This window comes from Psammomys obesus, unplaced genomic scaffold (assembly GCF_907164565.1).
Source record: "Psammomys obesus unplaced genomic scaffold, mPsaObe1.curated_primary_1811, whole genome shotgun sequence".
NCBI lineage: Eukaryota > Metazoa > Chordata > Mammalia > Rodentia > Muridae > Psammomys > Psammomys obesus.
In genome coordinates this window covers 6,820,237-6,847,086 of record NW_026596046.1, presented here as the reverse complement: position 1 = coordinate 6,847,086, position 26,850 = coordinate 6,820,237, and the positions used below count along the sequence as shown (strand labels likewise).

Below are 26,850 nucleotides of genomic sequence, written 5' to 3'. Positions count from 1 at the left end.
GTGTGTGTGTGTGTGTGTGTGTGTGTGTGTGTGTGTGTGTGTGTGTGTGTGTCAGCCGGGTGTGGTAGCACATGCCTGTAATCCCAGCACTCTGGGAGGCAGAGGCAGGTGGATCTCTGTTAATTCAAGGCCAGCCTGATCTACAAAAAAAAGTCCAGGACAGCCAAGGCTACAAAGGGCGCTGCTGCTGTCAGCTTTGGTCAGAAAAATCTTCCCTTTGCAATGGCTGGTGATGACTACAGGGTCCCATGAGAACTGAGAACGAGCGGCTGCTGGGTACCCAGCCTCCAATGTGACATCCTACCAGCCCTCCAGGGCTCAGTTAACATCACAGAGAAGAGGGTGAAGAGAAGGGCCCAGCTGGAGAAAGAGGCAGCGTATGGGGGAATAATGTCTCCCAGGCAAGGCATGGCCGTTGCACTCTTGAGTTCAGCAGCTCTGAGCAAGACCTACGGAAGACTCGGCCTCCCTCTCGATGCCCTGAGACGGAAGCAGGACTGGCTCGTGAGGGCCCACGATTTACAGGCAGCAGCTGCTGGTTGAAGGGTACGGCGAGACATTTTCTTCAGTGATGTAGCATAAAGGTATAAGGAGGACCAGTTAGGGGAAGGGAGAGGGTCATTGGGAGGGGGACAGAGGGAAAACAAAGGGCAATGACTATGATCAAAATGCATTGTATACAAAAGACTGAGTATGGCTAATATATGCAAAATATATATATTTTTAAGTTGGCATTCTGTCTTTGGGTGTGCAGCCATCCCCTGACACACACTCACGCATTCAAATACTCCAGAATCCCTCTGCTTTCTCTAAAAGGAAATTTTAAAGTTCAGTGATGAGAAGAAAAGGACAACTATATACTCTCTGCTCAGAGCCGTGGCGGGGTCCTAAGTTAGCCCGTTTTTTTGTTGGAAGGCAAAGAATACAGGAGCCCCTTTCTACCAGGTAGTGAGGGCTGGTGTTTACCCATGTACGGCTGTCAAAGATGATCTAGGACTTACTGGAATATCTTAGGCCTCTGTCAAATCTTCCATCCAAGAATCACCCGCTTAGCAGAACGAGCCGTGTTGTTTCACTCATATAAGGATCAGGTTTTAGAGTTGGCTCTTTAAGGATCTGAGAACAATGACCTGGTACTAGTATGTGCTGGCTTCAGGGAAAACCTGCGTGAAAGATGCTGGTCTGGGGCCAAGTCTAAAGGTCAGATTTTTTACTAATTCTCAAACGATACCAGGATCAGGCTCCTGGTTTCCTTCTGGCTTCATGAGTGCTTGTCTAGCTGAGGAAGGGGACCACAAAAAGTCTAATTATAAAGGTTTTGTCTTATCCATTCCCTCTATCCCTGGAGACAGGGAGATTTTTAAGCATTTAATATCAGTGTGGCCCACTGCCCAAGGAGGAGCCCACAGCTGAATGTCCAAAGAGCTGGGAGCTACCAGGCAGTCACTAAAAAAGGCAAGATGATGGCTAAGGAGACAGGAAGGCTGTCACTACTGTACCTTGGCGCTTTCTCCATGACCTAACCTTGTGGGTCCATCATCCTGAGAAGTCTCCCTGGGAGTGTCCGTGTCCTCTTCAGAGCATTCAGAGCGCACTGTGCTCCCTAAGCAAGAGAGAGGATAAGCAATGGGGCTTAATTCCAACCAGCACGGTGATGCCGCGGCCCCACTCCATCCTCTTGATCCCCACTTTGGCCTTTGCTCTCCCCTAAGGACAGCTCCAAGTTCTCAAGGGACACAAAGCAGTGGTAGGTGGATCAGTAGCTCAGCTAGGAGAGCGATCGGCAGGTGCGATGCTCTGGCTTCACTCCCCAGCACCACAGAAACCATGTGTGGCGTGCACACCTGGAATCCCAGCAGAAACTCACAAAGTCATCCTCAGGGACACAACATGTCCGAGACCAGTCTGAGCTACAAGAGTCCCTGCTTCAAAAATAGCAAAATGGTGCCGCTACTCAAGCCTTTCCTAGCTGGAATGGGGATCTGTCCTTCCAAGTAGTTTCCCGGGTCCTCTCTGCTCACTGCTGCCATTACTCACAATTAACTAAATGCCTCACCCCCCACCAGCCACCAAATCAGCACCAGTTTGGAAAGGGTGGCTTCCTTGTCTTACACACAGCCCCACACCTTGATATCTGTGAGGGCCGGAGGAGTCAGCCCTCTGTAGGGAAAAAGATATGCAGCTTTGCATTTGAGCTGAAAAATATATGAGATGCATTTGACTAAATAAATATATCACCTGGGAGTTAACTGTATAAATAAAATTTTAAATGTCGTCCATAATTATGAAAGTCATCGAAATTTGGTTTGTCAAAAAAAATGTAATTCTAAGCACTTAAAAACCCAGCCCTCTTTCCCTCTCTCATACAGTTTTTAGGTCATGAAGAAGTAACTGCCCGTGGACTTCCTAGTTTATGAAGGGGTGCAGGGGCCTCACCGGCCTTGTCTACTTACTCTCTAATGCCTAAGAAAGTGTCTGCCTGTTCCGTGAACTGTTACCAAATGAAATAATGAAAGAACGAACGCCTGAAACGATGGATAGGCGGATGGAGGAGATCAATTCATTCTCAGGTTCCCACCATTCCGGACTTGCTCGTGTGTTGCGAAATAATCCGTGCTATCAAAAATCAAATGTTTACTTGTGTTCCATTCCTTAACCAATTAATGTCCCATAATTTTTGTTAATGCACTAACTGGAAAGATGCGTATCTCGGGAACCAGGCATTCAGGTACAAGGAGAAGCACCCGCTGCATTTCAGGACTGCAATGCAGAATAATGGCCACGAGGGGGAGCCATAAACCTGCCAAAGAACAGCATTCAGCAACAATCGGGCTGCTGTTCACAGTGGCAGGTGATAAGGCTCCCCACGTTCCCAGGAATGCTGGATCACCACAGAACTGCTGTTGCTGCCGTACTGTTTGACAACCAGCTAAAGAGAACACGCTTAAACAAGCCTAGGGCTCCAGTTTGCTGGTCCTCCAACTCAGAAAAGCACGCCCATCTTCCCTTAGCCTCGTCCCATCTCCATCTACGTACATAATCCAGCTCATGTTTTCTGTTATCTTAGATAAGTGTAAGTAGAGGAAAAGCATTTTTCCCCCCTGTGGACAACAGTGAACATGATTAATTCATCCAGAAAAAGAAAACAAAACCGAACCTTGAAAAAGAAAAAGAAAAATTAGAGCAATGATTTCCCACTTCCTGCAACACCTTTTTTTTTCTTCTTGAAAAAGATCATTTCTTTTTGTTGACATATTCAGTTTCACACCCCCCACCCCAAGAAAAGAGGCTTCAGACGTGTGCAGGCTGATGGGGAAGTCACATCAGGAGGAATTATGACCCTATCGGTCAAGTTTCAAAGGCGTCCCATAACTGAGAGCAGGGGGGGAAAGAGGCAGTTCCCACAAGTCTCCTCTCAAAGGCTCTGAAGAATCAACACATTCCCGGGGTCATTACAAGCCACAGATGTTATCAACAGCCAGCAGCCCACCACTGAGGCTGAGCACAGGCAGGTTCTCAAGAGCTTGCCTGCAGACCAATAACTCTGAGTATATGCTCATGGCTTCTCCGAAATCCCAGGCCTCGCACACTGTGGGGAAACCTGCTTTTAGATCCATTTCCCACATACACAAAGTTGCAGAGATGCTCCAAAACAGCAATTCTCAACTGTGAGTTAAGACCCTTCTCGGGGGGGGGGGGGGGGGGTCCAACAACTCTTTTACAGTGGTCACATATGAGATACTCTTAAGTATCAGGTATTTGCATCATGGTTAATAACAGTAGCCAGATTACAGTAATAAAGCAGTAATATTGTTCACATAAGGGACAATATTAAAGGGTCGCAGCATTGGGAAGGCTGAGAAGCACTGCTTTAAAATAACAGAAATACAGGAGCAAGAGAAAATACATTCAAAAAAAAAAAAAAAACGGGAGGGGGAACTCTAGGAATCACTGGCTAATTAAAGATAAAAATTAAGTGACATGGTGAGATGCCCACGCTGGGGAAACATTCTGGAATGTGCAAGACCTATGAGAAATTCTGGTCAGCCCACACTTGCTGATCTCCTCGAGGAGGGAACCTGATTAGAAGCAGACTGTGCCCAGCATCTGTGCTGATTTCTGATTGCATCCCTCGGCCCCTGCTCACCAGCTGGGAAAACCCTGTGACCCTCAGAGGGGCCGCTGAAGGCCCACCCAGGGCACTGAACCGCCCACAAGCCAGCCCTGAGGGGGACACTGGCAGCAAACCAGGATTTAAAGAATGAAAAGGCCCTTTAATTTTTTTTTTCTTGGAAGTATGGAATTTGAGTAAACTAATTATAGCCTAATTATAACAGTGACTCTCCTTCCTGCAAAGGACTTTTGGAACGTTCTCTGTGAAGGTCCTCTCATTTGCTGTTTGAAAGTGGGAGTTGGTGACTCTCAGAGTGGATTAAAGTGACAGGTCTGGCATCTGATTTCCAGATCAGCTTCCTCCGACTAGACCACACAAACGCCCAGCTCTTGGAATAAACCCCAGTGGAATTCTCCAGAAGGAAGCCATGTTCCCAATTAGGCCAAAACAGCCTCCTCCCATCCCAGCCCCTGTGGCCAAGTGATTTTCACATTCCAATACGCATCTTCCTTTCCCACTCCCAGACACAAAGCTGGACCATCATTTGTGAAGCTCGGCTATAAACCTATGCGGATGGCTAGCTCTGTGCCCAGGGCTGAAGGCTGGCTTCCCTTACCTCATAATGCAATGCCACAGGGCAAGTCGCTTAACTGCCTCATTAGGATCATGGCCACAGCTCTGCCAGTCTCCTTCCCTGGCTCTCCTTCCCCTCATTAATATCTGTAAGGACCCATTAAGCCTTGCAGCTGACGGGTGCCATTACGGCAAAACCCGTCGCTATTATCATCAATAAGGTTCGAGGCGCTTGCCTGTCACCACCTGAGTTAAGTCAGTCACCCACATTAGAGAGTCACCCACACTTCCAGCCCACAGGTCCCTAATGAGCCACCTGCTTCTCCAAAACACCCAGATGGATGCCATGGGCGCCATCTCGAAAGGGAAGAACAGCTACAGCATGAACTTAGGGCAGTACATTTAAAGTGCCGGATGCTCATCTCCTGGGAGTAGGTGGTACCTGTGGCTGGAATGCCCTGGTGCCTAAGCCCCACCCCGCCCCTTACACGGAACCCTCTGGCCATCTAAAGGTCCTGTGTCCCCTGGGGAACCTGCTACCAAAACCCTACCTTGCTCCCTCCCTCTAAGATCCCGCTAGTCAAACTTCAACAACAAGCCAGGGGCCCTGTCTGGAGCCACTCAGAACTGAGGACGGCAGGGTAAACAGGAGATGAACAGTGCATCCATAGGGCGTGATAGATTGCTGCCGTTAAAAAGGTGAAAACGGCTGTTTTATCAGCTCACAACTGTGCTGAACTGCACAAGACCAAGCCAGTCAAAACGAGCACGGATGAATGAGGAGCAGGCATGGCCCCACCTGAGAAGGTAGTTGGTGGTGCCTGGAGAGGAACAGTTATTTCCCTTTGGGCTGTGGGCACTTGAAAACTGCCCGTGCTCCAGTGGTTACTTAACCTCACAGCCACGTTCATACAGGTAGCACTAATCAGAGGCAATGAGATCCAAAATGTTTTAAGCCATTTTTAAAAAGAGGGTGTGACGTTAGAAAGGATGGAGATAATCATAAGGCACTGTGTTACATATATGAAATACACACACACACACACACACACACACACACACAGTAAAGTGATGATTATAAAGAGATGATGAGAGGCTGAGATGAGATGGCTCAGTCAGCAAGGTGCCTGCTGGATACGTGTAAGGATCTGAGTTCGAATCCTCACCACCCATGTCAAAGTCAGGCACAATGGCTTACTTGGAGAACTCCAGCACAGGGGAGGGGGGCAGGGAAAGGTCTCAGTCCTCCTCTGCTGTGCTACATACTCAAAAGCAGTGACATCTACATGAAGCAGACTCGGTCAATGTTAGTAAAGCTGTCCCCATGGGCAGCTATGGACGCTAGGGTGACCAGACCCCTGGGCAGATGTCCACCCACTCACCATCTTGAAGTCTGGCCTCCTGGAGAGAAACCTTGAGCCAGATGTTGACACGCTGGCCCCAGGCCCCTGGGGGCTCCACCTCCCACAGGCGACCTCTCTCGCTTGGACAGGTCAACAGGAAGTGTCTGAGGACTGGAAGGGAGAGACAAACCATGAGTCAGACCCGTGCCCACCCTGGTTCAGACAGCCAGCTCTCTCTGGGTCCTTGCAGGACACTTCCATACCTTCTGTGGCTACCCTCCACCTCCTCACTGCCCTGACCCTACTGCACCTGAACGCTTTTCACTAACTTCCCATGGGTACAGAATCATCCCTGTTCACCTGTGATGGAGGGTCTTGTGCACTGTGTTTTCGGATGCTGATTTCATGCCCTGAGATCTGGTTACCACCCTGCCACCGGCATTGTTATGAGCAGGGGTGAACCATCTTTTGTATCCATGTGATATAAGGAATATTCCCCAATTATCCCTGATTGGTTACTAAAGTTGCTGATGCCTGTGACTGGGCAGAAGAGAGGTAGGTGGGGCTTAGGTGCCTGGGCTTGGGATCTCAGCTCTGAAATAAAGAGAGAAAGGAGCCATTGTGGGGCAGGATGGAGTATGAGCCTGTCACCATGAGGACAGATAGACGGGTAGAACAGAAGCAGCCCATACAGGACGACTTATCGGCAAATAGCCTGGCATGTGTAGCTGAGGAACAACAGAATAGTTTAGAGGGTTGGTATCTGCCCAGCTCCAGTGTTTTAGGCTTATAAAATAAATCACAGTCTTCCTGTGTCAATTCTCTTGAGAGCTAACCGGGTTAAAGAAAAACTGTTGCTTCATTAATCCATGTTACACACCTCACTCCCGCTTCCATCCATCCCTGCACTGATTTTCCAGGGCTGCAACTGTGGAACTGCCATTCCTTGGTATCCAAGGGTATCGGAGACCTCTGAAGGCACCAAATCCAAAGATGCTACACTTCCTTAAAATATTAGGCACGGTGTTCGCACAGACACCACGCACATCTCCCTGTGATGTTCCACCATCTAGATGCCTTTCGGCACCTGGTGCAATGTAGATGCCGTATCAATAGCTGCTAGACTGTCAGGCTTACGGGATGAAGGCAATGGAAAGGCCTGTACGTGTTTCGTACTCTGGAGGCTGGGTATGCTAGGTAGGCTGGGTTGGATTGTCCGAGGCCTCCCCTGAGCTCCTGTGTATCTTCTCAGTGTCCTCCACTCAACCATGCCTGTGCCTCCCGGGGTCTCTCTTCTTAAAAGGGTGCCTGTAACGGCTCTTCTTGGCTGTCAGCTTGACTACATGAACCAAAAGGCAAAAGGCTAGGCACACCTATGAAGGATTTTTGACCTAATTAAATCATTTGAAGTGGGGAAAACCCTCTTCTCATCCAGATCTTTGTGAGGGAAGGTCCACCTTTAAGCTGAGCCACACTTCTGCTGGCAGCCTGGGTAAAGGACGCTGAAGAAGGAAGCTCGCTCGCTCTCTTTGCCTGCTTGCTCTCACTGGGAAGTGCATTCCTTCACTGGTATTAGAGCCTCCTTCTTCAGGATTCCAGGGTATACTGAAGACCAACTGAGACATCCAGCCTCGTGGACTGAATTCTTGGACTTTCAGTTGGTGGACAGCCATTGTTGGACTAGCTGACCACCGCCTATAACCTATTCTACAATAAATCACACACATACATACATACATACATACATACATACATACATACATACATACATGTGTAAGCCATCCTAAAAAAAACCGTATACATTTATATATTAATTCTATAAATTCTGGTCCTCAAGAGCAGTGGCTCTCAACCTTCCTAATGCTGTGACTGTTTTAAAACTGTTCCCCGTGTAGTGGTGATCCCCCCAACCATAAAATTACTGTTGTTGCTACTTCACAACTGTAATTTTGTTACTGTCACAAATCGTACTGTAGTGTCTTCTGATGGTCTTAGGCAAGTCCTGTAAAAGGGCCAAATGACCCTCAAAGGGGTCACGACCCACAGGTTGAGAAGCACTACAGTAGGCCCTCGAAGCCTGGTAGACAATCCCCATTTCGCAGATAAGTGTTTTCACGTGGCAGTTGCGCCAACACCAGATAAATGACAAGCCACCGCTGGCCCTGCAGGTAACTGTGATGGTATCACCAAGCAAGCCCTCTTGCACCACTTGCGGGCTCTGAGCAAAAGCACTGTGAGAGCGGACAGGTGGAAGCATGCCGGGAAACTTTGGGCATAGCACTCCTGCCCTCCCAGCCTGACCAGCCTGGCTTCTCATCAGAGAGAGCCAGCTCCGATGGTGAAGCTCTGGGTTGATGGGAGCTGGACATCAGAATGTGGCGAGCCCGGAGAGGGGGGAGTGCCGGCCCCGTTGAGTCACTGCTAGGCCCTGGCACTGCTCCCCAGATCCCGTCTGTCCCTGAGATATTTGTTTCTGGTTACATATGTTCCTCAGCTTATGGTGAACTTACACACCAAAACAGCTGTTTAAGTGGCAATGTGTGGCATGGAACATGATACATATAAACACCTGTTTAAGCAGGCAATGCATATGATACACATAGCCCACAGAGCGGCACTGGCTCTCTTGAACATGCTAGAGGGCCGCTGAGATGGCTCGGCTGGAAAAAGCGTTCGCTGCACAAGCCTGAGGACCTAAGCTCAACCCCTGAAATGCATGAAAGAAGCAGAACATTAATTCCTGAAAGCTGCCCTCTGACCGCCACCTGAGTACACGGCATGGAAGCTTCTGCATGCTCATGTACACGCATGCACACACACATATAAAACACATACAATACACACATACATGTCCACACATACACACAGCACACATATGAACAAACATACACACAATACGCATGTACACGCATACATACAGCACATACATGCACACACATACCTACAACACATACACACACGCACACATAGTTCTAAAACATTTTAAAGAAAGAGAAAAAATAATCAGAATAGAGCCCACTGCAGGACAAAGCCATCTAACAAGTGAATATTTGCAACCAAAGCCACAGTGAATACAAAACACCACAGAATCCAGCTGTTGCCACTCTTCAGACTATATGGGAACATGCACCACAAGCCCTGGAAGACTTCACATGTGAGGTGTGGTCTCTATTGACTGTGTATTGTGCTCACTCACTATAAAATTGAAGAACAGTCTCGCACAGTGGTACACACCTGTAATCCCAGCACTTGGGAGGCAGAGGCAGGCAGATCTCTGAGTTCGAAGCCAGCCTGGTCTATAAAGCAAGTCCAGGACAGCCAGGCTACACAGAGAAAAAAAAAAAAAAAACAGATTGAAGCATCCCAAATGGTGTCACGCTAAGCCAGGGACTCTCTGCATTTCCTAGTATAACTATTTCTCTGGCAGACATGGAGTCTGTGGTATGCTGAGACTGTGGGGAGAAGCCTCAGCCTGCATCTCCCCAGAACTCCCGAGACACTCCTGCGTCAGCGGCTCAGCACAGGTGAGCAGTCTCCGTCATCCAAACGCTGACAGAGGACACAAGGTGGCTCACCTTTGTACATTGCAGGAGATACGGGACAGCTAACACCCAGGGCTTCCTCTTCTGAAAAGGTGTCACAGAAGTCCTTCAGCATGGCTGTCCCCAGGCCTTGGCAACGGTTCTTCCTCCTCACAAACACAGTGTCGAAGACAGGCAACAGGTAGCATGCACTGGTGCCATCACCACAGAGGCTGCCTGCGGGAAAGCAAGAGGCACACGCTGTCCCTCAGGCTGCGTGAGACCCACCCAGACCTCAGGAGTCCGAGGCCACTGGTACCATCTAGAGCAGAGTTAACTTCCCAGTCTGAACAAGCAATGGTTAAGATACCGGGTCACTCCAAACCACCAGTTCTCCAGTGGAGCCCGGTGGTTCTTCTGTTTTGTTTTGTTGTCTTTTTAAGACCCACATAATTAATTACTGCAAGCCCAGAAAATGGACCTGGGTCACGGAAATGAAAACACGGCCTGGGAGGCTTGAGCATCGCCAAAGCCTTGTGGACGAAGCCAGACCTCTCCCCTTACTGAGACCCTTGGAGCCAAAGAGGTTTACCCTAAGCAACATCAAAGATCTCCCTACAGTAGGTAAAGATTTATCTCAGTTACTTCAACAAAGGCTTACGGAGTCCAGTTCTGGCAAAAAGCATGGCCCTCGAAAACTCATGAACCCCACACGCTTCCTGTAGGTCATGAACAACAGGTGCATGAGAACAGGAGAGGCCAGCTTTTGCACTCCTTCCGTTTCCACCTTGAACGTAACTGTGCTGTAACCAATGTTAGCGACCAGTCAGGTGACCGGCGAAGACCTACAGATCAACGGCAAAATTAAGACTGCAGACACCCGCTCTTTTAAAATTGTTTTTCCTTATTTATTTCTTCATGTGTGTGACAGAGCATGTCATAATGCACAGGTGACGGCAGGTGTGCAGATGTCAAAGAACAACTTGTAGGAGTTAATTCTCCCCTTCTACCTACGTGGGTTACGGGACTAGAACTCCGGTCACAGTCTTGGCAGCAAACACTTTTATACACTGAGCAAGCTTGACAGGCCCAGAAACCGGTTCTTCTATGTTGATCAACACAGGCACTACCACAATTCTATAGGGAGAAAAAATAACTTTTTTTTTGCCACAAATAACAGTAGAATGATTTGATACACACAACATGTGCTGTCTGCACCCTTTCATCCCATTCCTAGTGGAGGAAGAAGCTCCTACGAACAGGCAAACATCCTATCTGGTGATAGCTCCCAGACATTTCGGAAAAGGCCAGTCTGCAGAGGTGATAGAAAGATGATAGTTGCCAGGGTGGACGTAGATGAGGTGATGGAGCACAGCGGAAACCCCTATCGACTTCAGGGCATTAAATGTTTGTCTAGATGCACAGAATGTCCGACAGTACAGGTGAGCACTCACGTTCACTATGGCCTCTGGCTTAACAATGATGTAATCTGTGGCTGACTTGTGTCCCCCTACCATTCACATGCTGAAGTCCAAACCCTTCAGAAGAACAGTGCATTTAGATAGAATGCTTTTCAAGATAGAGGGGTTAATGAGGCTATCAGGCTTCACCCTCATCCAATATGGCTGCTTTACATATAAGAAGAAGAAATATGGACCAAGAGAAATACAGTAGAGATTCACAGTGAAAAGTGGCTTCACACTAACCGAGGAGAAACCTCAAGAGAACAGGCCTGCTGGCACCTGGAACCCGGACTTTGAGCCTCTAGAACTAGGTGAAAATAAATTCCTGTTGCTTGTACCTGAGGGCTGGGTTTTTTTGTGAAAGTCTAAGGCATGCCTCCATGTCAGTTCACAGACCAAACACATGCACCGATCATGCACAACTAATCATGCTGTGAAGGTTACTTTTCGTCAACTCGATACAAACTAGAATCGCCTAGAAAGAGGAACTCTCAGTGAAGAGAGGCCACAACCAGGCAGTCCCATGAGCATGTCCACGGAGCATCTTCTCGACTAATGACTGCTGTAGGAGGGCCCAGTCCACTGTGGGTGTCCTACGCCTGGGCAGGAAGATCCTGGGTGCCCTAAGAAAGTGGGCTGAGCAGACCACGGGAGGCAAGCCAATAAGCGTAACCCCTTCGTGGCCTCTGCTTCGTTCTTGCTTTGACTTCCCTAAGTCTCCTGGAAGTGTAACCCGAAATAAATCCTCTTTTCCCAAGCTGCTCTGGATCATGGAATTTAAGACAGCAATTGAAGAAAATGAGAACGCCGTGGAAACTGAGGAGCTTAACTCCAGGAAAACTGCTCTTGTGCATCAATATTTTCCTGTTAATCTAAAGCTGCTCCAGAACTACAGTATCCCTTTTTCAATATACTAGAAGCTGAAGACTTAGCTCAGGACACCATGTTAAGCCCACCAAAAAAAGAGGCCTACTTTTAAAGTATGTTAGTTATTTGGGTTTTGGTTTTTGTTTTTAATCTGAAGTTGAACTCTTTTTCTCACATCATTTACAAAAAACAAATTCAAAATGGATCACAGATACAAGGACATGGGACAAACTTATAAAGCTTTTAGCAAGGAAAATAGAAAAATGTCTTCACAACTTTGGGCTGGGAAGGAATTCCTGGATTCAGCAACAAAAGCACAGGAAACTGGCAACTCAAACTTCATCAGAATTTTTTAATTTTTTGCTTCAAAAGACTCTATTAGGAAAAACAAAAGGCCAAGCATAGGCTGTCAACAGAAACGTTTACAAATCACACTTCTCATAAAGAGGCTTTACTGAGTTCCAGCATAAAGAGCTCTTGCAACTCAATAAAAATAAAAAACAAATATTCTCATTAAAATTACACAAAAGATTGGAACAAACCTTTCTTTAAAGAAGACATTCACATGACTAACGATGAAAGCCAGCTAACGTCACTCATAATTAAAGAAAAGGAAGCTAAAAAACCACAGCAAAATGCCACTCTGGGCTAGAGGAGCGAGAATCAAAAGGACAAGCAACAGTAAGCGGCGACAAGGACCTGCGGAAGTTGGAACCCTCACGTGTGGTTGATGGAAGCGCACAGTGGTGTAGCCAGATGGCGCAGCCATTTGGCAGTTCCTTTAAAAGTTAGATACAATCTTGCCAAATGGCCTAGCAATTATGCTCCTAGAGGCCTACCCGAAGAGGAAGAAAAACACGCAAACGAGTAAGACGATGTTCATTGCCAGGCATGGTTAATCTCAGCACTCAGGAGACAGAGGCAGGCCAATCTCCCTCTGTGAGTTCGAGGCCAGCCTGTCTACATAGTAAGTTCCAGAACAACCAGTACCATTACACAGAGAGACCCCATCTCAGAGAGGGACAGATAGAGAGAGAGAGACTGTTTATAGCCGCCCTATTTATAGTAGTAAAAGGGAAACAGCCAACTAACCAACAGATGCACAATAAAATAAAGTATATTCATAAAGGCAGAAACATATGGCAATAAAGGGAAACACAACACGAAAGCACACCATTATTCGCTCCGAAACACGGCGGTAAGTGAGAGCATGATCTGATACGACACCTGGTACATGGCAACAGGCAGAGGCAGAGGGCGGCTCGGCAATTGCCCAGGGCTGAGACGGAGCCAGACAGCAGGCAGACACCATCCAGAGATAACAGGAATGTCCTAACCCTGGGTTTTGGTAATAGTTACACAGCCCCTTAAAGTCACTGCATTCCCTGAATTTTACACTTAATTTAGGCAAATTTCATGATGCAAAGTTATCCTGCAATAAGAGTGTATCTTGAAAGATGCAATGAGAGCATGAACGATAAGGTGGACACAATTTGCAGCTGTCTGCTCTCCATTCTGTAAACAACCAGGAGAAGCTTAACAGCTCCCAACACAAAGGGGCAGATCTCTACAGAGATCAGTTATTCAGATTTGACGACATCTCAGATAATCACACCTCACCTCGTAAATGTCTAATCATGTGTCGGTGTAAAACTAAAAAGAATACACTGAGCCAGGCTGTCCTCAGACTTCCACATCCTCCCATGGTACAGGCTCAAGCTCCCCTCCTATGCCCATCCACATGAACATGGCAAATGCACACATACACACGTAGACAGACTTAGAAATAAGAGGCCACGGCAAACCAGTGTGAGAAGGAAGGTGTGGCGACCTCCACGTGGCGAAGGGTGGCAGCTGGCGTGGAAGTGTCTTCCGTGGAGCTCGCTGTGGGCGGCTTGTTCCACAGCTGGCGGATCCAGCTGCTGAGCAGGTCCCGGGTCATGAGGACTCTGAAATGATTGACGGATTGACCCACTTATTGACCCCCAACCAGGTGGCATGAGGAGGTGGGACTTGAGTGGGGGAAGGAGGTCATGGGAAGGGTCTCTCTCTCTCTCTCTCTACTTCCAGGCTGCCAAGCTCATGATCATATGAGGCTATACTCTGGCCTCCACTATCCCCTTCCACCCGACAGTAGTCTCTGGCTGAAACAGTGTAGCCAGATGACCATAAAACTGTGAGCCAAATAAAAACAAAACCTCCTTTCACAAGTGTTCTGTCATAATGACCAAAAGTGACTGACATCCCTTCCCCACCCCTTGACTCGGACATTGATCACTGTTATCACCGATCCTGATGTCGATCCATGCAACACAGGCTCACACATGTGACAAGAAGGCTGCTCCCCATCCCCCACCCCCTAACCCTGTCTAGTCATCAGAAAACATCAGACACTAAGAATATCCTACAGATCATTCAGTTTGTCCTCCAAGGTCCAGATGATGAAATACAAGGGGAACCAACAGTCACAGAGTAGAGAGGAGGCTCGGGAGAGCTGGCAGGGAGAGGTGGGGAAGGGCTAGGTGTTCACTTGTCTATCCCAGAAGAGAAAACAGACACTGATGGGAAATCAGCCAAGGGTGATTGAACACTGTACTGTGATTACATAAGCTACAGATGTCGGAGAAAGCACTGGACAGCACAGGGGGCCTAACTGTCCTTGCCATGCTTCTGGAAACCTCTCAAAATCAACGTCTGGAGAAAAGGAAGCAAAATTACTTTACCAGTGCCTTCTAAAGGCTAACCACACCTTCAAACCCGTCACATAAAATCCATCTTGTAAAACAACTGCCGAGCCAGTTCTTCTAGAACCCCATTACAAACAGGAGCAGAAGAAATAACATGTCTGCACTAAGCTAACTCTCCGCTCATAACTAGGACAGAAGGACTATGGGAAATATTGGGAGGGGCTCGGCGACGATTTCGTCCATTCTACCTATCTTACAGTATGATCCCTGGCAGGATCAGAAATCATTAAAGATGGAGAGGATCGGGCTTAGGTGACAACTCAGTGGGTAACACCCCATGTGTGCAAGCAGGAGGACCTGAGTTCATGCAAAAAACAAGGTATGAACACCCTAGTAAAGACAGGAAGATCAAGGCGGCCTGCAGCCAAGCAGCCTACCTCCCAGTTCAGCGAGAGACCCTGTCTTGAGGGAATAAAGGAGAGAGTGATGAGCAGAACACCTGATACCCTTCCTCAGGGAAGGTATACACTTGCAGAGACACATACCAAACACACAAGAACCTACTAAGTCAGAAACCAAAGACACAGAAGAATGGATTTAATTTTTCATCTAAAAGCTACCAGAAAAGGGAAAAATAAACAGTGCATAAAGTATAATAAGAACTAAAATAGAGACACCGAGTCAGTGGCCAGCTCCTGGTAGGTGTGAGAAGATAGGGACCATCCTGAACAGTTCAAAGCTGCTTGCAGGGGTTACAGTGGGATGGATGTCAGAATTCAAAGAGAACATTAGGGTTGGAACAGTAAAGCCAGACGCAGTAATGACAAGAGAAGGCTTGCTGCGAGTGTGAGATAGCCAAGCAGACCTGACAAAAGACAGATGACAAGCAAGAACTTGGTGGGCCTGGTGGCTGGCTTCTCCCAGTGAGCCTCCCTGGGGGATGCATACTAGATACAGTTTATTGCTCTTTTTTGTACCCTTGCTTCAAATGTAGCCAATTAGACTAAAAGTAAAAGTAGAAATGGCTTCTGACAAACCTGCTTCCATTTTGGGATGAAGACCATAAGACAATTCCACAGACAAGAACATAACCCATGACACTGCCACGGCGTCTTGGTGGCTGACAGAGTTAACTTTCTGCGGTGTTAAGGCTGACAGCTGGTCATGTAAATGCGAAGATTTTAAAAGGAAAAGAACAATCTAATTGATACCTACTGAGAAACCTACAAGGTCAGAGGCAGTAAGAGCATCAGCTACTGACAACAGCCAGCAGACAGTCAAGATCAATACCCGACAGCCCAAGCCAGACGTAGACAGCCGGTGCTTCAATCACCCCTAACTGAGTGGGCAGAGTATGTAAATAGTACAAGATCATTGATACTGTTTATGCCAAGGTTACAGCCGTGGAATGTGTGATAGTCTTTGAATACCAAAGAGAAACACACAAGTGAATGTTAACGTCAGACTCAACAGGGTAGGCAAAGTTAATTTAGGTCACCACGGATGGCTGGATCATATAGGCACCAGATTCCTGTGATGAAAATGCTAATCAGTTGGGTACCCAGGATGAAATGATGGAAAAATAGGCCGGCACCACATACAATCAGGAGTCTTCACTTCCAACAGCAAGGGCAGACCTGAGACAGAGCCCTGGAGAGGAACAGGGAAAAGCAGGTCCCTTACCAACACGGGCCAGCGGGCTGTCAGCAATCATTAATTTCCTTACAAGACAGCGAGAAATGGGTTTACTTAAAGAAAGCTGTGTGTGACTTCTTGGAATACCTGAATCAGAATTCACAGATGGACCACTAGGAAAGGACAGAAACAGGCATCAAACAAGTAATAGAAGAAACTGTGTCTCCCTGTGACAAGAAGGTTTTCTGGAAGGGAGATTTCAAAAGTAAGTAGAAAGACAGAGGGCTGTAACTACCTGCGCAGCTGTCTTTGAGGATCAAGATGGGACAGAGAGTTCTGGTCTGGACTGACGTACAAAACAACCAAATGTTGAGTTAGTAGCAGCCTAGACCTTAGTGGTAAGTGTCAGTCATCCATACAAATCTTGTCCCGACAATCCTGGAAGAAAATACACTGAGGATGACAGCTGCTCTATGGAACATTAAGAGGAATGACTGGAGGAACCCATATTCAGGTCAAGTGGGTTCATTTGCCAATCAAAGAGCCTAGGAGCAAATGAGGAAGACACTGGGGATACTCCTGAACCCACAAATGGCTAACCAGGCTTACTTTCACCAAGTGTTAGTACAATCTTTTAGCTATTGAGTCTCTCCCCTGGGGCCATTCTACAAGATTAAGACAGAGGCCTGCTTGACCCAGGGCAGTTCAGCAGCTATTAAGATGGCAGTCAAAACTCTAAATGCTCCTGAATTCCGCTACCACAATTTTAATCAAATTCTTTTGTTTTGTTTTCATAGGAGATGTTTACAATGTATTCTCTAGAACAGGGGTGAAGGAAAGGTTTCCTTAAGGATGACAAAGAAAATACTTCAGCCTTTGTGAAATCAGGTTTCAGTTGCAACAACTCCTGGACTCCGCAGTTACAGTGCAAAAGCAGCCTCATGAGCATGACTGTGTACCAATAAAACTTTATTTGAAAAAAGCAAACAAACAAAAGATGGTCACAAAAAGTCCAAAAGATGGCACAAGGGACTCCTGCTTCAGAAGGCCACAGTGCAGGAGGTGACAATGGCCCTGAATGTCTTGAGAAGGTTCAAACAGGAGGCCTCAGCCACAAACAGGGCTGAGGAGGCCAGTTTCATGGCCATCCCAGGTCACATGCTTGTCCAAATTCCTAATCCTCCCATTTAATGTCTGTAGCTGCCACTCTTGTTTCATGGCCTCCATTCTTGCTGGGCTTTTAGGAATCTGGAAGACCAGTTTGTTCTTTGTAGGTTCTCACACGTGTATAATGCTTACGAGTTCTGTCTTAAATTGGTCTATGCTCTACTCCCCAGTGCAGTACTTTCTTTCCTTGAAAGCTAACAATTTTGTGGACTGCCAGTTTGAGGGTAGAAGTTACAGTAAAACCCACTCATTTTTATTATTTAGGGGAAATTCCAGCTTGAAATAGTGATCTGACTGGAGTTTTATAAGAACCATCAAACCAATTGAGAAATATAAACCAGCCTATTGGCAAGTCGTTCCCAATGAACAGTCCACTTGGAAATATATTATTCATTCTACACAAGGCACTCATTTGTTTGAAAACTGAATATGCTCTTTGGCGAAAATAAGGTCCAATCTATGATACACATGGTGACTGAGACAAATCTCAAAGGTATTGATCCTCAAAGGTATGATGTTAAAGGTGTGGCACCAGCTCGAAGGCGTGATTCTGAGTGGAAGCACGCAGTCTCAGAAAGCTAAATGATGCATAGTTCTACTTCCATGGTCTTCTGAGAAACACAAAATGTTACACAAAAACTAGTGATGGGAAAATAACCAGTGGCTGCCAGGACATGAGTGACACGGATGAAGGTGAGGCTGACCCTACAGGACTAGCGTGAAGGGGCAGCTGAGGGAATTGGGAGTCGTGGCTCATTTCATTTTTACTGTAACCTATACAAGGATTAAAACTGGCATACTGTAAATCCCAGAATAAATGCTTGGGTGTGAGAAAGAGAAAGCTAGACATGGATGATAGATTGATGAGAGAGAGAGAGAGAGAGAGAGAGAGAGAGAGAGAGAGAGAAGATACTCGATGTGCCTGATCTACCAAACAGTACAATACAGAATGCTTCGGGGAGCCACCTGGTGTCCTCAAGGCAGGCATGCTCCATCGGCACCACGGCTCGTTGCTTCTGCACAAGGTGGTGGAAGAGTAACAGAATGAGCCACATATCACTTTATCTAGAAAATAAAATCAAAATTCAAAGCATAGTTCCTGCTGGATACATACCATTGTCACACCATCATAGAGTGAAAAAAAAACTCAAAGCCAAATCACCATCATGTTGGGGGTACTCTACACAGCCTTCCAGAGCCAGAAATGGCACCTGGTCCTCTTCAGAGTTAATTTGCATGGTTTCTTTTGCTCATGTGGTGAGATTAGACCTTTCAGGGGGACCTAAGCTAAATTAAGAGTCTCTGGTCACACGGGCCTAAACTAATGAGGAGAAACTGAAAAGCACAGCATGGCTGTGTCAGCATCCCAAAATGCAACATTATATGACCCTGTGACAAGCCCCAGAGATGAGCCAAGATAAAGAAGCATCAGCCACTCTTCTCAGATTTGGAACTTCCTTCTGATGGTCAGTTAACCCCCTGTATTATTCATCAGCAAGCTGTGGTCTGGACATGGTCACATTGGCCCCCAAGAGCCCTGGTGTTGGACACCTGGTCCTCATGAAAATTTTAAGGGCTTCATTTATTTGTTACATTTTGTTGAGACAATGCCAAATTCCCAAAACTGGCCCCAAACTGCCTCAACATCTTATGTGTTGGCATTGTACCTGGCTTTGGGGTATGTTTCTTAACTAAAGGTGAGACATATTTAGTTTGAAGGATCAGAGTACAGTACTGCAAAGTGGCAAAAGTCAAGAAATCAAAGGGAGAATATAGCCACAGCCGTAGCACATCTTTGACCACTAGGTGAAAGGAGGAACTCGACAAGCCCAGGCTACAGCAGCAGCCATAGATCCATATAGCCATACAGCCACATAGTCTGTACGACTATACAGACAGCCATCAGCAACTGCACAGCAAAGAGGAGACACAGCTTCCAGTGTGATTTTTTGGTTAAATGTCTCTTGGACCAAATCTACACATCTTCAAGAAACACAAAGACAATTCACATACTACATCTTCTTTTCTAATATTAAACACCTGTGTGTTTCTGTCTGTCTATCTGTCTGTATCTGTGATTGGGTTAAGTATACAGGGTAGTAGGTGTCCATGGAGCTCAGAGGCATCTGATTCCCCTAAAGCCTGAATTCAGGTGGCTGTGAGGCACTGTGTGTAGGTGCTGATAAATGAACTCAGGTCCTCTGCAAAAGCAGTACCTGCTTTTCATCACTGAGACATCTCTCCAGCACCCACAAGATATTTTCAATGACTGCTTTGCACCCAAAAATTATTTGACATGCAAAGAAACTGAAAAGTGTGGACCATACTTAGGAAAAGTAGTTATTCAACATGATGGACTTAAAAGAGACATTACTAGAAAGGGAGCGGGCTTTTAAACAATGTTACAAAGTATGTTCAATTAAGGTCACTAGTTTAATTCATTAAATTAATAAAGGAAATATTCAATCACTAGATGAATATAAAATCTCAACAAAAATATAAAACTATAAGTAATACCTGAAATTCTAAAATTGAATGTGACTAAACTTACCAATGGTCTGAAGAGCATAGTGAGGAGATAGAACTGATATTTATTAATAGAAATCCCTAACTAAAGAATACTTGATAATGTTTAAGTGAAAATAAAATTTCAGGTCAGGCACAGTGGTGCACGCCTGTAATCCCAGCACTCCGGGAGGCAGAGGCAGGTGGATCTCTGTGAGTTCAAGGCCAGCCTTTTCTACAAAGCAAGTCCAGGACACCAAGGCTACACAAAGAAACCCTGTTTCAAAAAAAAAAAAAAATGAAAGAAAGGAAGGAAGAAGGAAAAGAAAATAAAGAAAAAGGAAAAAAAATTCAGAGACAAGAATAATAGTACACATCTATAATTTCAGTGCTTAAGAGGTGGAGACAGGAGGAGCTGGAGTTCAAGGCCTTGGCTACTGTGGTGGTTTCAATAAAAATGTCCCCCATAGGTTCATATATTTAAATTCTTGAGCCCTTGTTACTGGAACTTTTGGGGAAGGATTAGGAGATGTGGGCTTTTGGAGGTGGGTGTGTCACTGGCAGTGGGCTTTAAGGTTTCAAAATCTCCTTGTGCCAATCCCCCCTCCTCCTCTCCTGCCTCATGCCTGTGGATCAGATGTAAGCTCTCAGCTACCAGCTACTGCTTCAGTGCCATGACTGCCTGCAAGCTCCCTGCCATGATAATCATGGACTCATCCTCTGAATCTATAGGCAAACCCCCAATTAAATGCTTTCTTTTCTGTTTCCTTGGTCATAGCATCTCTTTATAGCAATAGAAAAGGAACTAAGACAGCCACATATCAAGTTTTAGTCCAGCCTTAGATGCAAAAAACTTGGTCTCAAAAAAACAACCAGAGAAAGAGAGAATCTCAGAGACTTGAAACCATTATGAAATGCTGCAACAATGATATATTTGGAATCCCAGAAAACAGAATAAAAATATTTGCAAAAGGTAACGGACAAAGAGTCTCCATAAGTGGCAGAAAAGAGGTTTGGATATGATGGTGCACACACCTGTAATCCCAGGACTCAGGAGACAGAGGCAGGTGTATCTCTGTGAGTTTGAGGCCATTCTGATACTCAGTAAGTTCCAGGCCAGCCAGGGCTACAGAGAGACCCTGAATCCAAAAAATATGGCAGCAAATATTTACAGATTCAAGAAACACAACAAACCCTGCAAAAGATAAACAGGAAGTCAAATCCCCATAGACTTCTGTGATGCGAATGTCAGGGGCAAGTTCTTGCGATTCTTTATCCAGATCACCTATGTTTCCAACTTGGATGTGAAATAAAAACATTCTTCAGTGAACAAACTCAATGAAAGAACTTGTTGTGAGCAAAACCGTCCTACAGGAAATACTAAGGGAAGTGGTTTACCCTGAAGGAAAATGGCGCTGGGTAGAAACCAAAGGCTGTAGAAGAAAAGGAAAGGAAAGAAAAATGTGAGTAACCATATCTGAGTCATATACTCTTTCTTACGGCGTGTTAAAGGTATTGCTACCTTTTAAAAGTTATTTCATAGTATTGATAGGTTTGAAGTAAAGAAACATAATAGCTTAATGTAACATATACAATATTTTATTATATAATCTATTCTATAATTATGAAATACATTATGCTATATAATATATAATCAACATAGAAGTAAAATGAGGGACAAATGAAAATATACTATTGTATATACAATATACTATTGTAAAGCTTCTATATACTATTATAAAATATACTATTGTAAAGTTTCTGCAGAAAACTATTTAATATTATATAGATATTGGGTGATTTTGAGATGCATATGGAATATTGAATCCCTCCAGCCAGATGAAGATTTCTCGAGTTTTCTGGTAAAAAATGATCAATAATGCAAAAGAAGATACAATCAAGCAAATAAACGCAACCCAACAGAGGAAAATCAGCAACCTATCAGAAAAGCACAGTGAAATATATAAGAAAATCAGCAACTTGGATGAAAAAGCAAAACACGAAAGACAACCAATTCTCTAAGTTAAGACTTAGAGAAAAAATAGGAATGTTGAAAAAGAAAAAGCTCAAAGAACCAAATAAAAAACACAGTTAGAGCCCCACTCGGGGCTGACCAGCCCTGCTGCCACCCCGGGCCCAGATCCACTGCTTTGAGCCGGTGGACCCCAACATCTATCTCCTCTATCTACCAGTGCATGGAAGAGCTGGTCCTGCAGAACCAGATATCATCCATGATCAGGGTCAGTCCCAGCGCTGGCCTGCCCCCAGCTTGGAGCTGGCACTGCTGCCGCCCATGCTTCTTGCCCTGCTGGGAGACAGAGGGGTAGGGAGTGGGGAGGGGCTGTCTATAGGCTGCATGCCCAAAGGTAGAGCCAGGAGCCTCAGGGAGGCAGAGAGGTTTGCAGCACCCAGGAACTCACAAGCAACTGGCTCCCGGACACCCTGCCTAACCACAAGATCACCCTGGCTCTGGGCAACAGCAGGATATCAGAGACAAGTCCTGGCGATTGTCCGGTATTTATGGTGCACCAGAAACCAGAAACCCTGAACCAGACCGACAACTTGTTGCAATGAATATTTGTATGTAAAGCTGTTTGGGCAAAAAATATGTGATTGAAAGATGGGAAGAATGAAGGAAGAGAGAGGTGCTTGCACAGTGGAGACATGCAGAGCTAGAGACTCCATGGCTATGACAAGTGTGGGAGAAGGCTGTGTGTCACCACAAAGGGCCACATGCAGTCATCTGAGGCCATGTATGTTCAAGGTCCATGCTGCCACCAAGGGCCACATTTACGTCTATGGTCTTCCTACAGCTGGGGAACGTGTTAATGACCATGGCCATGTTACCACCGAAGGCCGGAGGGATGTCCATAGTCCAGGCTGGCACCTGAACCTTGTCGATGTCCATGGGCAGTGCTGCCACCTGAGGCCAGATCGATGTCCATGAACAGGGCTGCTACCGGGGACCATATTGGTGTCTTTGACCCATGTCTTTGATCAATGTTGACGTCCTTGGCCTGTGCTGTCACCGAGGGCTGTGATGGTGTCTGTGCCCTATGCTGCTGCAAAGGGCTTTGTCGATGTTTGTGGTCTTTACTGTCTACTGTTCTTTTTGACCTTTACATGCTCACCATGGCATATGCACGCCATGGCATTTGTGTGACTCCTTCTCACACAATAGTAAATAAATAATAGTAATTTACTCACACAATAGTAAATAAAATAAAATAAATTTTAAAGCCTCTACAAACAAACATGACCACAACATCCCAAAAATTCTGGGATATGATCAAGGGACTAAACTTAAGAAAGTCTTAATTTGAGTTCTATTGCTGTGAAGAAACACTATGACCAAGGCAACTATTAACATTTAATTTGAGCTGGCTTATAATCCGTTATCATCCTGTTGGGAAGCATGGCAGCTTCCAGGCAGATGTGGCAATGGGGATGAAGCTAAGAGTTCTACATCTGCAGGCAGCAAGGAAGAGACTGTGTCTCATCAGGCCTAGCTTGAGCATAGGAAACCTCCAAGCCCGCTCTCACCGTGACACACTTCCTCCAACAAGGCCACACCTACTCCAGCAAGGCCACACCTAATAGTGCCACTCCCTATGGACCAAGAGTTCAAACACATGAATCTGTGGGGGGCATACCTATTTAAGCCACCACACCATAGAAGGAGGAACGTACATAAACACTGAAGGCACAGAACCGATTCAATGAAGTTATAGCAGAAAACTTAAATACATTTAAGGCATTTAGAACCCTCAAAGAAACATGATCTGAGAAAAATCTCCCCTAACAGATAGTCAAGATGTCAAAACTCTAAAACAAGGAAGCAACATTAAAAGCTCTTCAGGAAAAATGCCAACTTACATATAAAGGCAGAAACATCTGGGTAATACCAGGTCTCTTACCAGCAATGCTAATAGCCAGGGAAGAAAGGAATGATATATTTCAAGAACTGAAGATAAATAACTGCCAACAAAGACTGCTAAGCCAGCAGAACTATCTTTAAAAGTCGATGGAAAAATAAGGACATTCCAAGACCAGCCCACACCAAGGTAGTTCATGGGCCCCCAACAGCACTGTAGAAGACATGCAGAGTCACAAACACAAGAAAGAACATGAACAAAGAAAAGATAAGAGGGAATTCATCATGTCCGGCACAGTGAACTCCTAATACAAATGGAAAAGAAAGGAAAAGCGAATGGTAATCTAACCAACAGGAGTACAGAAATCAGGAAACACCACTATTAATAACTTTAAATATAAATGGCCTCAAGTCAACAAAAGAGAGACACAGATTGGCTGAATGGATTAAAAAACAAGAGCTAACCATCTGTTGTCTCCAAGAAACACAACTCACTGGTAAAAATATCTACAGACAGAGTCAAAGAAAACAATCTATCAAGTGAGCAGAAACTGAACACAGCTATTCTGGTATCTGATAAAACTTGACTTTAGGGATGAGGATTTATGATGCTTGCCTAGCACACACAGGGCACCAGGTTCACTCCCAAGTATTGCACTAATCAGACATGATAGTGGCATGTCTATAATCTCAGTATTAGGGAGATGGTTCAAGGTCTAGACAAGAAGTTCAAGGTCACCCTTAGCTACATAGAAAAGTTCAAAGCCATGCGGACACATGAGACCACTTCTCTAAGTATGTGAAAATATATTTCAAACCAAAATTAGTCGGAAGAGATAAAGAATGCCACTACATGGTAATAAAGGAAACAATTCACCAAGAAGCTATAAAATTATAAATATCTGCACTAAACATTAGAGCTCCGATTTCAATATGCAAACACTAGCAGACATAAAAGGTCAGACAGGCCTCTCACATTATCAATAATAGTGGGTGATCTCAGTATCCTAAGCTCATCCTTAGCCAGGCATCTAATTGAAAAGTAAACAAAGAAAACTTAGAGCTGAACTACAGAACAGAGTAAATAAACTCACCTGACAGCTACATAAAACTCTATCCAAAAGATACACAGCACATATTTGACTTAGTCCATATTCCTGTGAAACCTTTTCTAAAGCAGAGATTCTGGCTACACATCAAATCTCACCAGTACAAAAGGATCTAAATAGTGTCTTGTATCTTACCAGATCATTGTGCAAGAAAATAGAAATCAATAGTAGAAAAAAAACTATAAAAAACAATATGTCACTGAAAGACCAGTGGGTCACTGAAGAATTCAGAGAAGACATTTAAAAATTCCCAAAAATCACAGTTCACCATAACCTTTGGGATACAGCTAAGGCAATCTTTAAAAAAAAAAAAACATTTAGAGCTATGAGTGCTTATAGTAAACAACGAGAAATAGTTTTAAATAAATAGCCTGATGATACACCTCAATGTTCTAGAAAAACAAGAACAATCCAAACCCAAAGGGTAGACAGCAATAAATATCCAGATAGAAAGTAATGAAATGGAATATAAGAGAACATCGGTTACAGGAAAAGCTGATTATTTGAAAAAAAAAAAAAAAAAAAAAAAAGATTGACAAGCCTTGGCCAAATGAACCAAGAGTAAGGTCGGGAGTCAGAGACCAGGAGGACACAAATCAATAAAAAAGTAGAGATGGAAAGGGGATGACTGAAGATTTCACTTAAACCAGTGAACCACTAGGGAATTCTTTGAAAACCTACATTCCAGGAAACTGGGAAATGTAGAAGAAGGGGATGACTTCCTAGACACATATGATATACCAAAATCAAAAGGATGTGAACAACAGAAACAGATGCATTAAGAAGCAATGGGACTGAAGTAGCAATTAAAAAGTCGCCCTACAAAGAAAAGCTCAGGACCAGATGAATTCATTAAGTTCTGCCAAACCTTTAAAGAAAGTCTAACAAACGTGTTTGTCAAACTATTCCATGAAACAGAAAGGGAAATAGACAGGAGAAATGATGGTTTCCCAGTTAAAAGGATAGCATAGGCCAGGCATGGTGGCACACGCCTTTAACCCCAGCAACGGGGAGGACAAGGCTGGCAGATCTCTGAGAGTTCAAGGACAGCCTGGTCTACAAAGTGAGTTCCAGGACAGCAAAGTCTATTACATAGAAGAAACCCATCTTGAAAAAAAAAAAAATGTATTTTATGAGTATGGAGCAAAAGATTTTTACAAAACAAATGAGATCCAAAGAAAAAGGCCCACCCATCTGTACTTCAAATAGAAAGGCAATTCAAAACAAACACAGGAACAAAAAGTCAAAGTCATTCATATTAGCTTCTTCTCTGGCCCTAGCAGGTTTTTGTTTTGTTTTGTTTTGTTTTGTTTTGTTAGATTCTTGGGAAGACCCAGGGAGATGGTAGTGCATGCATTCGAGAGGCAGAGGCAGGCAGATCTGAGTTTGAGGCTAGCCTGGTTTACAGAGTGATTCCCAGGACAGCCAGGGCTACACAGAGAGAGAGAGGGAGAGGGAGAGAAAGAAGGGGAGGGGGTGAATAGACTGATTCTTGGAAGAAAGAATTTATTCCACCAGGAGAAAATAAACTATTCCAGAGATGTTCATGGCAAGGACTTGGTGGAAAAACTTAGTTTTGAGAGACACTATAAGTGATAAGTTCAAACTCTTAAGCGGGAAAAGGGTAAGTCCAGAAACATTAGGAACTCAAACCTGTGTTGCAGACTTCTCTGTGGCTGAGCTTGGTCCTTCCCAGGCATGCCTGGATGATTAGCAAATGACAAGAAAGAAAGCTCTTATCCATCACAGCCCCTTCAGGATTCACGGGAGATGAGAGGGGCCTGCATCCTCTCCAGAGGCCCTGGTACTCATCTCTCCACTTAGGATTATCCCTAGGACGCTATACTACATTGTAGCCTCAGTAATCAAAATAAGTTATTTTACTGTGATACCACATGGCCTCAACACAAGCTGGGTAAAGTGGAGAAAAAAAAAAAAAAAAAAAACAACAGGATAATTAAGGCTTTAGGAAAATTCACAAACCTGAATCCC

The 26,850-nt window shown here is 45.1% G+C and overlaps 1 protein-coding gene across 2 annotated transcripts in view; it reads right to left on the bottom strand.

Annotated features, from left to right (window-relative positions):
• The window catches only part of LOC129688561 (protein FAM169B-like), an 80,893-nt gene that overhangs the window by 3,183 nt on the left and 50,860 nt on the right, over positions 1–26,850 (bottom strand). For both annotated transcript variants that reach the window (XM_055623468.1, XM_055623470.1), the window contains 3 exons: positions 9,606–9,788; positions 6,070–6,201; positions 1,500–1,603 (listed from right to left, as the gene is read on the bottom strand). In XM_055623468.1, coding sequence (XP_055479443.1) covers positions 1,500–1,603; positions 6,070–6,201; positions 9,606–9,788 — 419 coding nt within the window. The remainder of the gene's footprint in view (positions 1–1,499; positions 1,604–6,069; positions 6,202–9,605; positions 9,789–26,850) is intronic.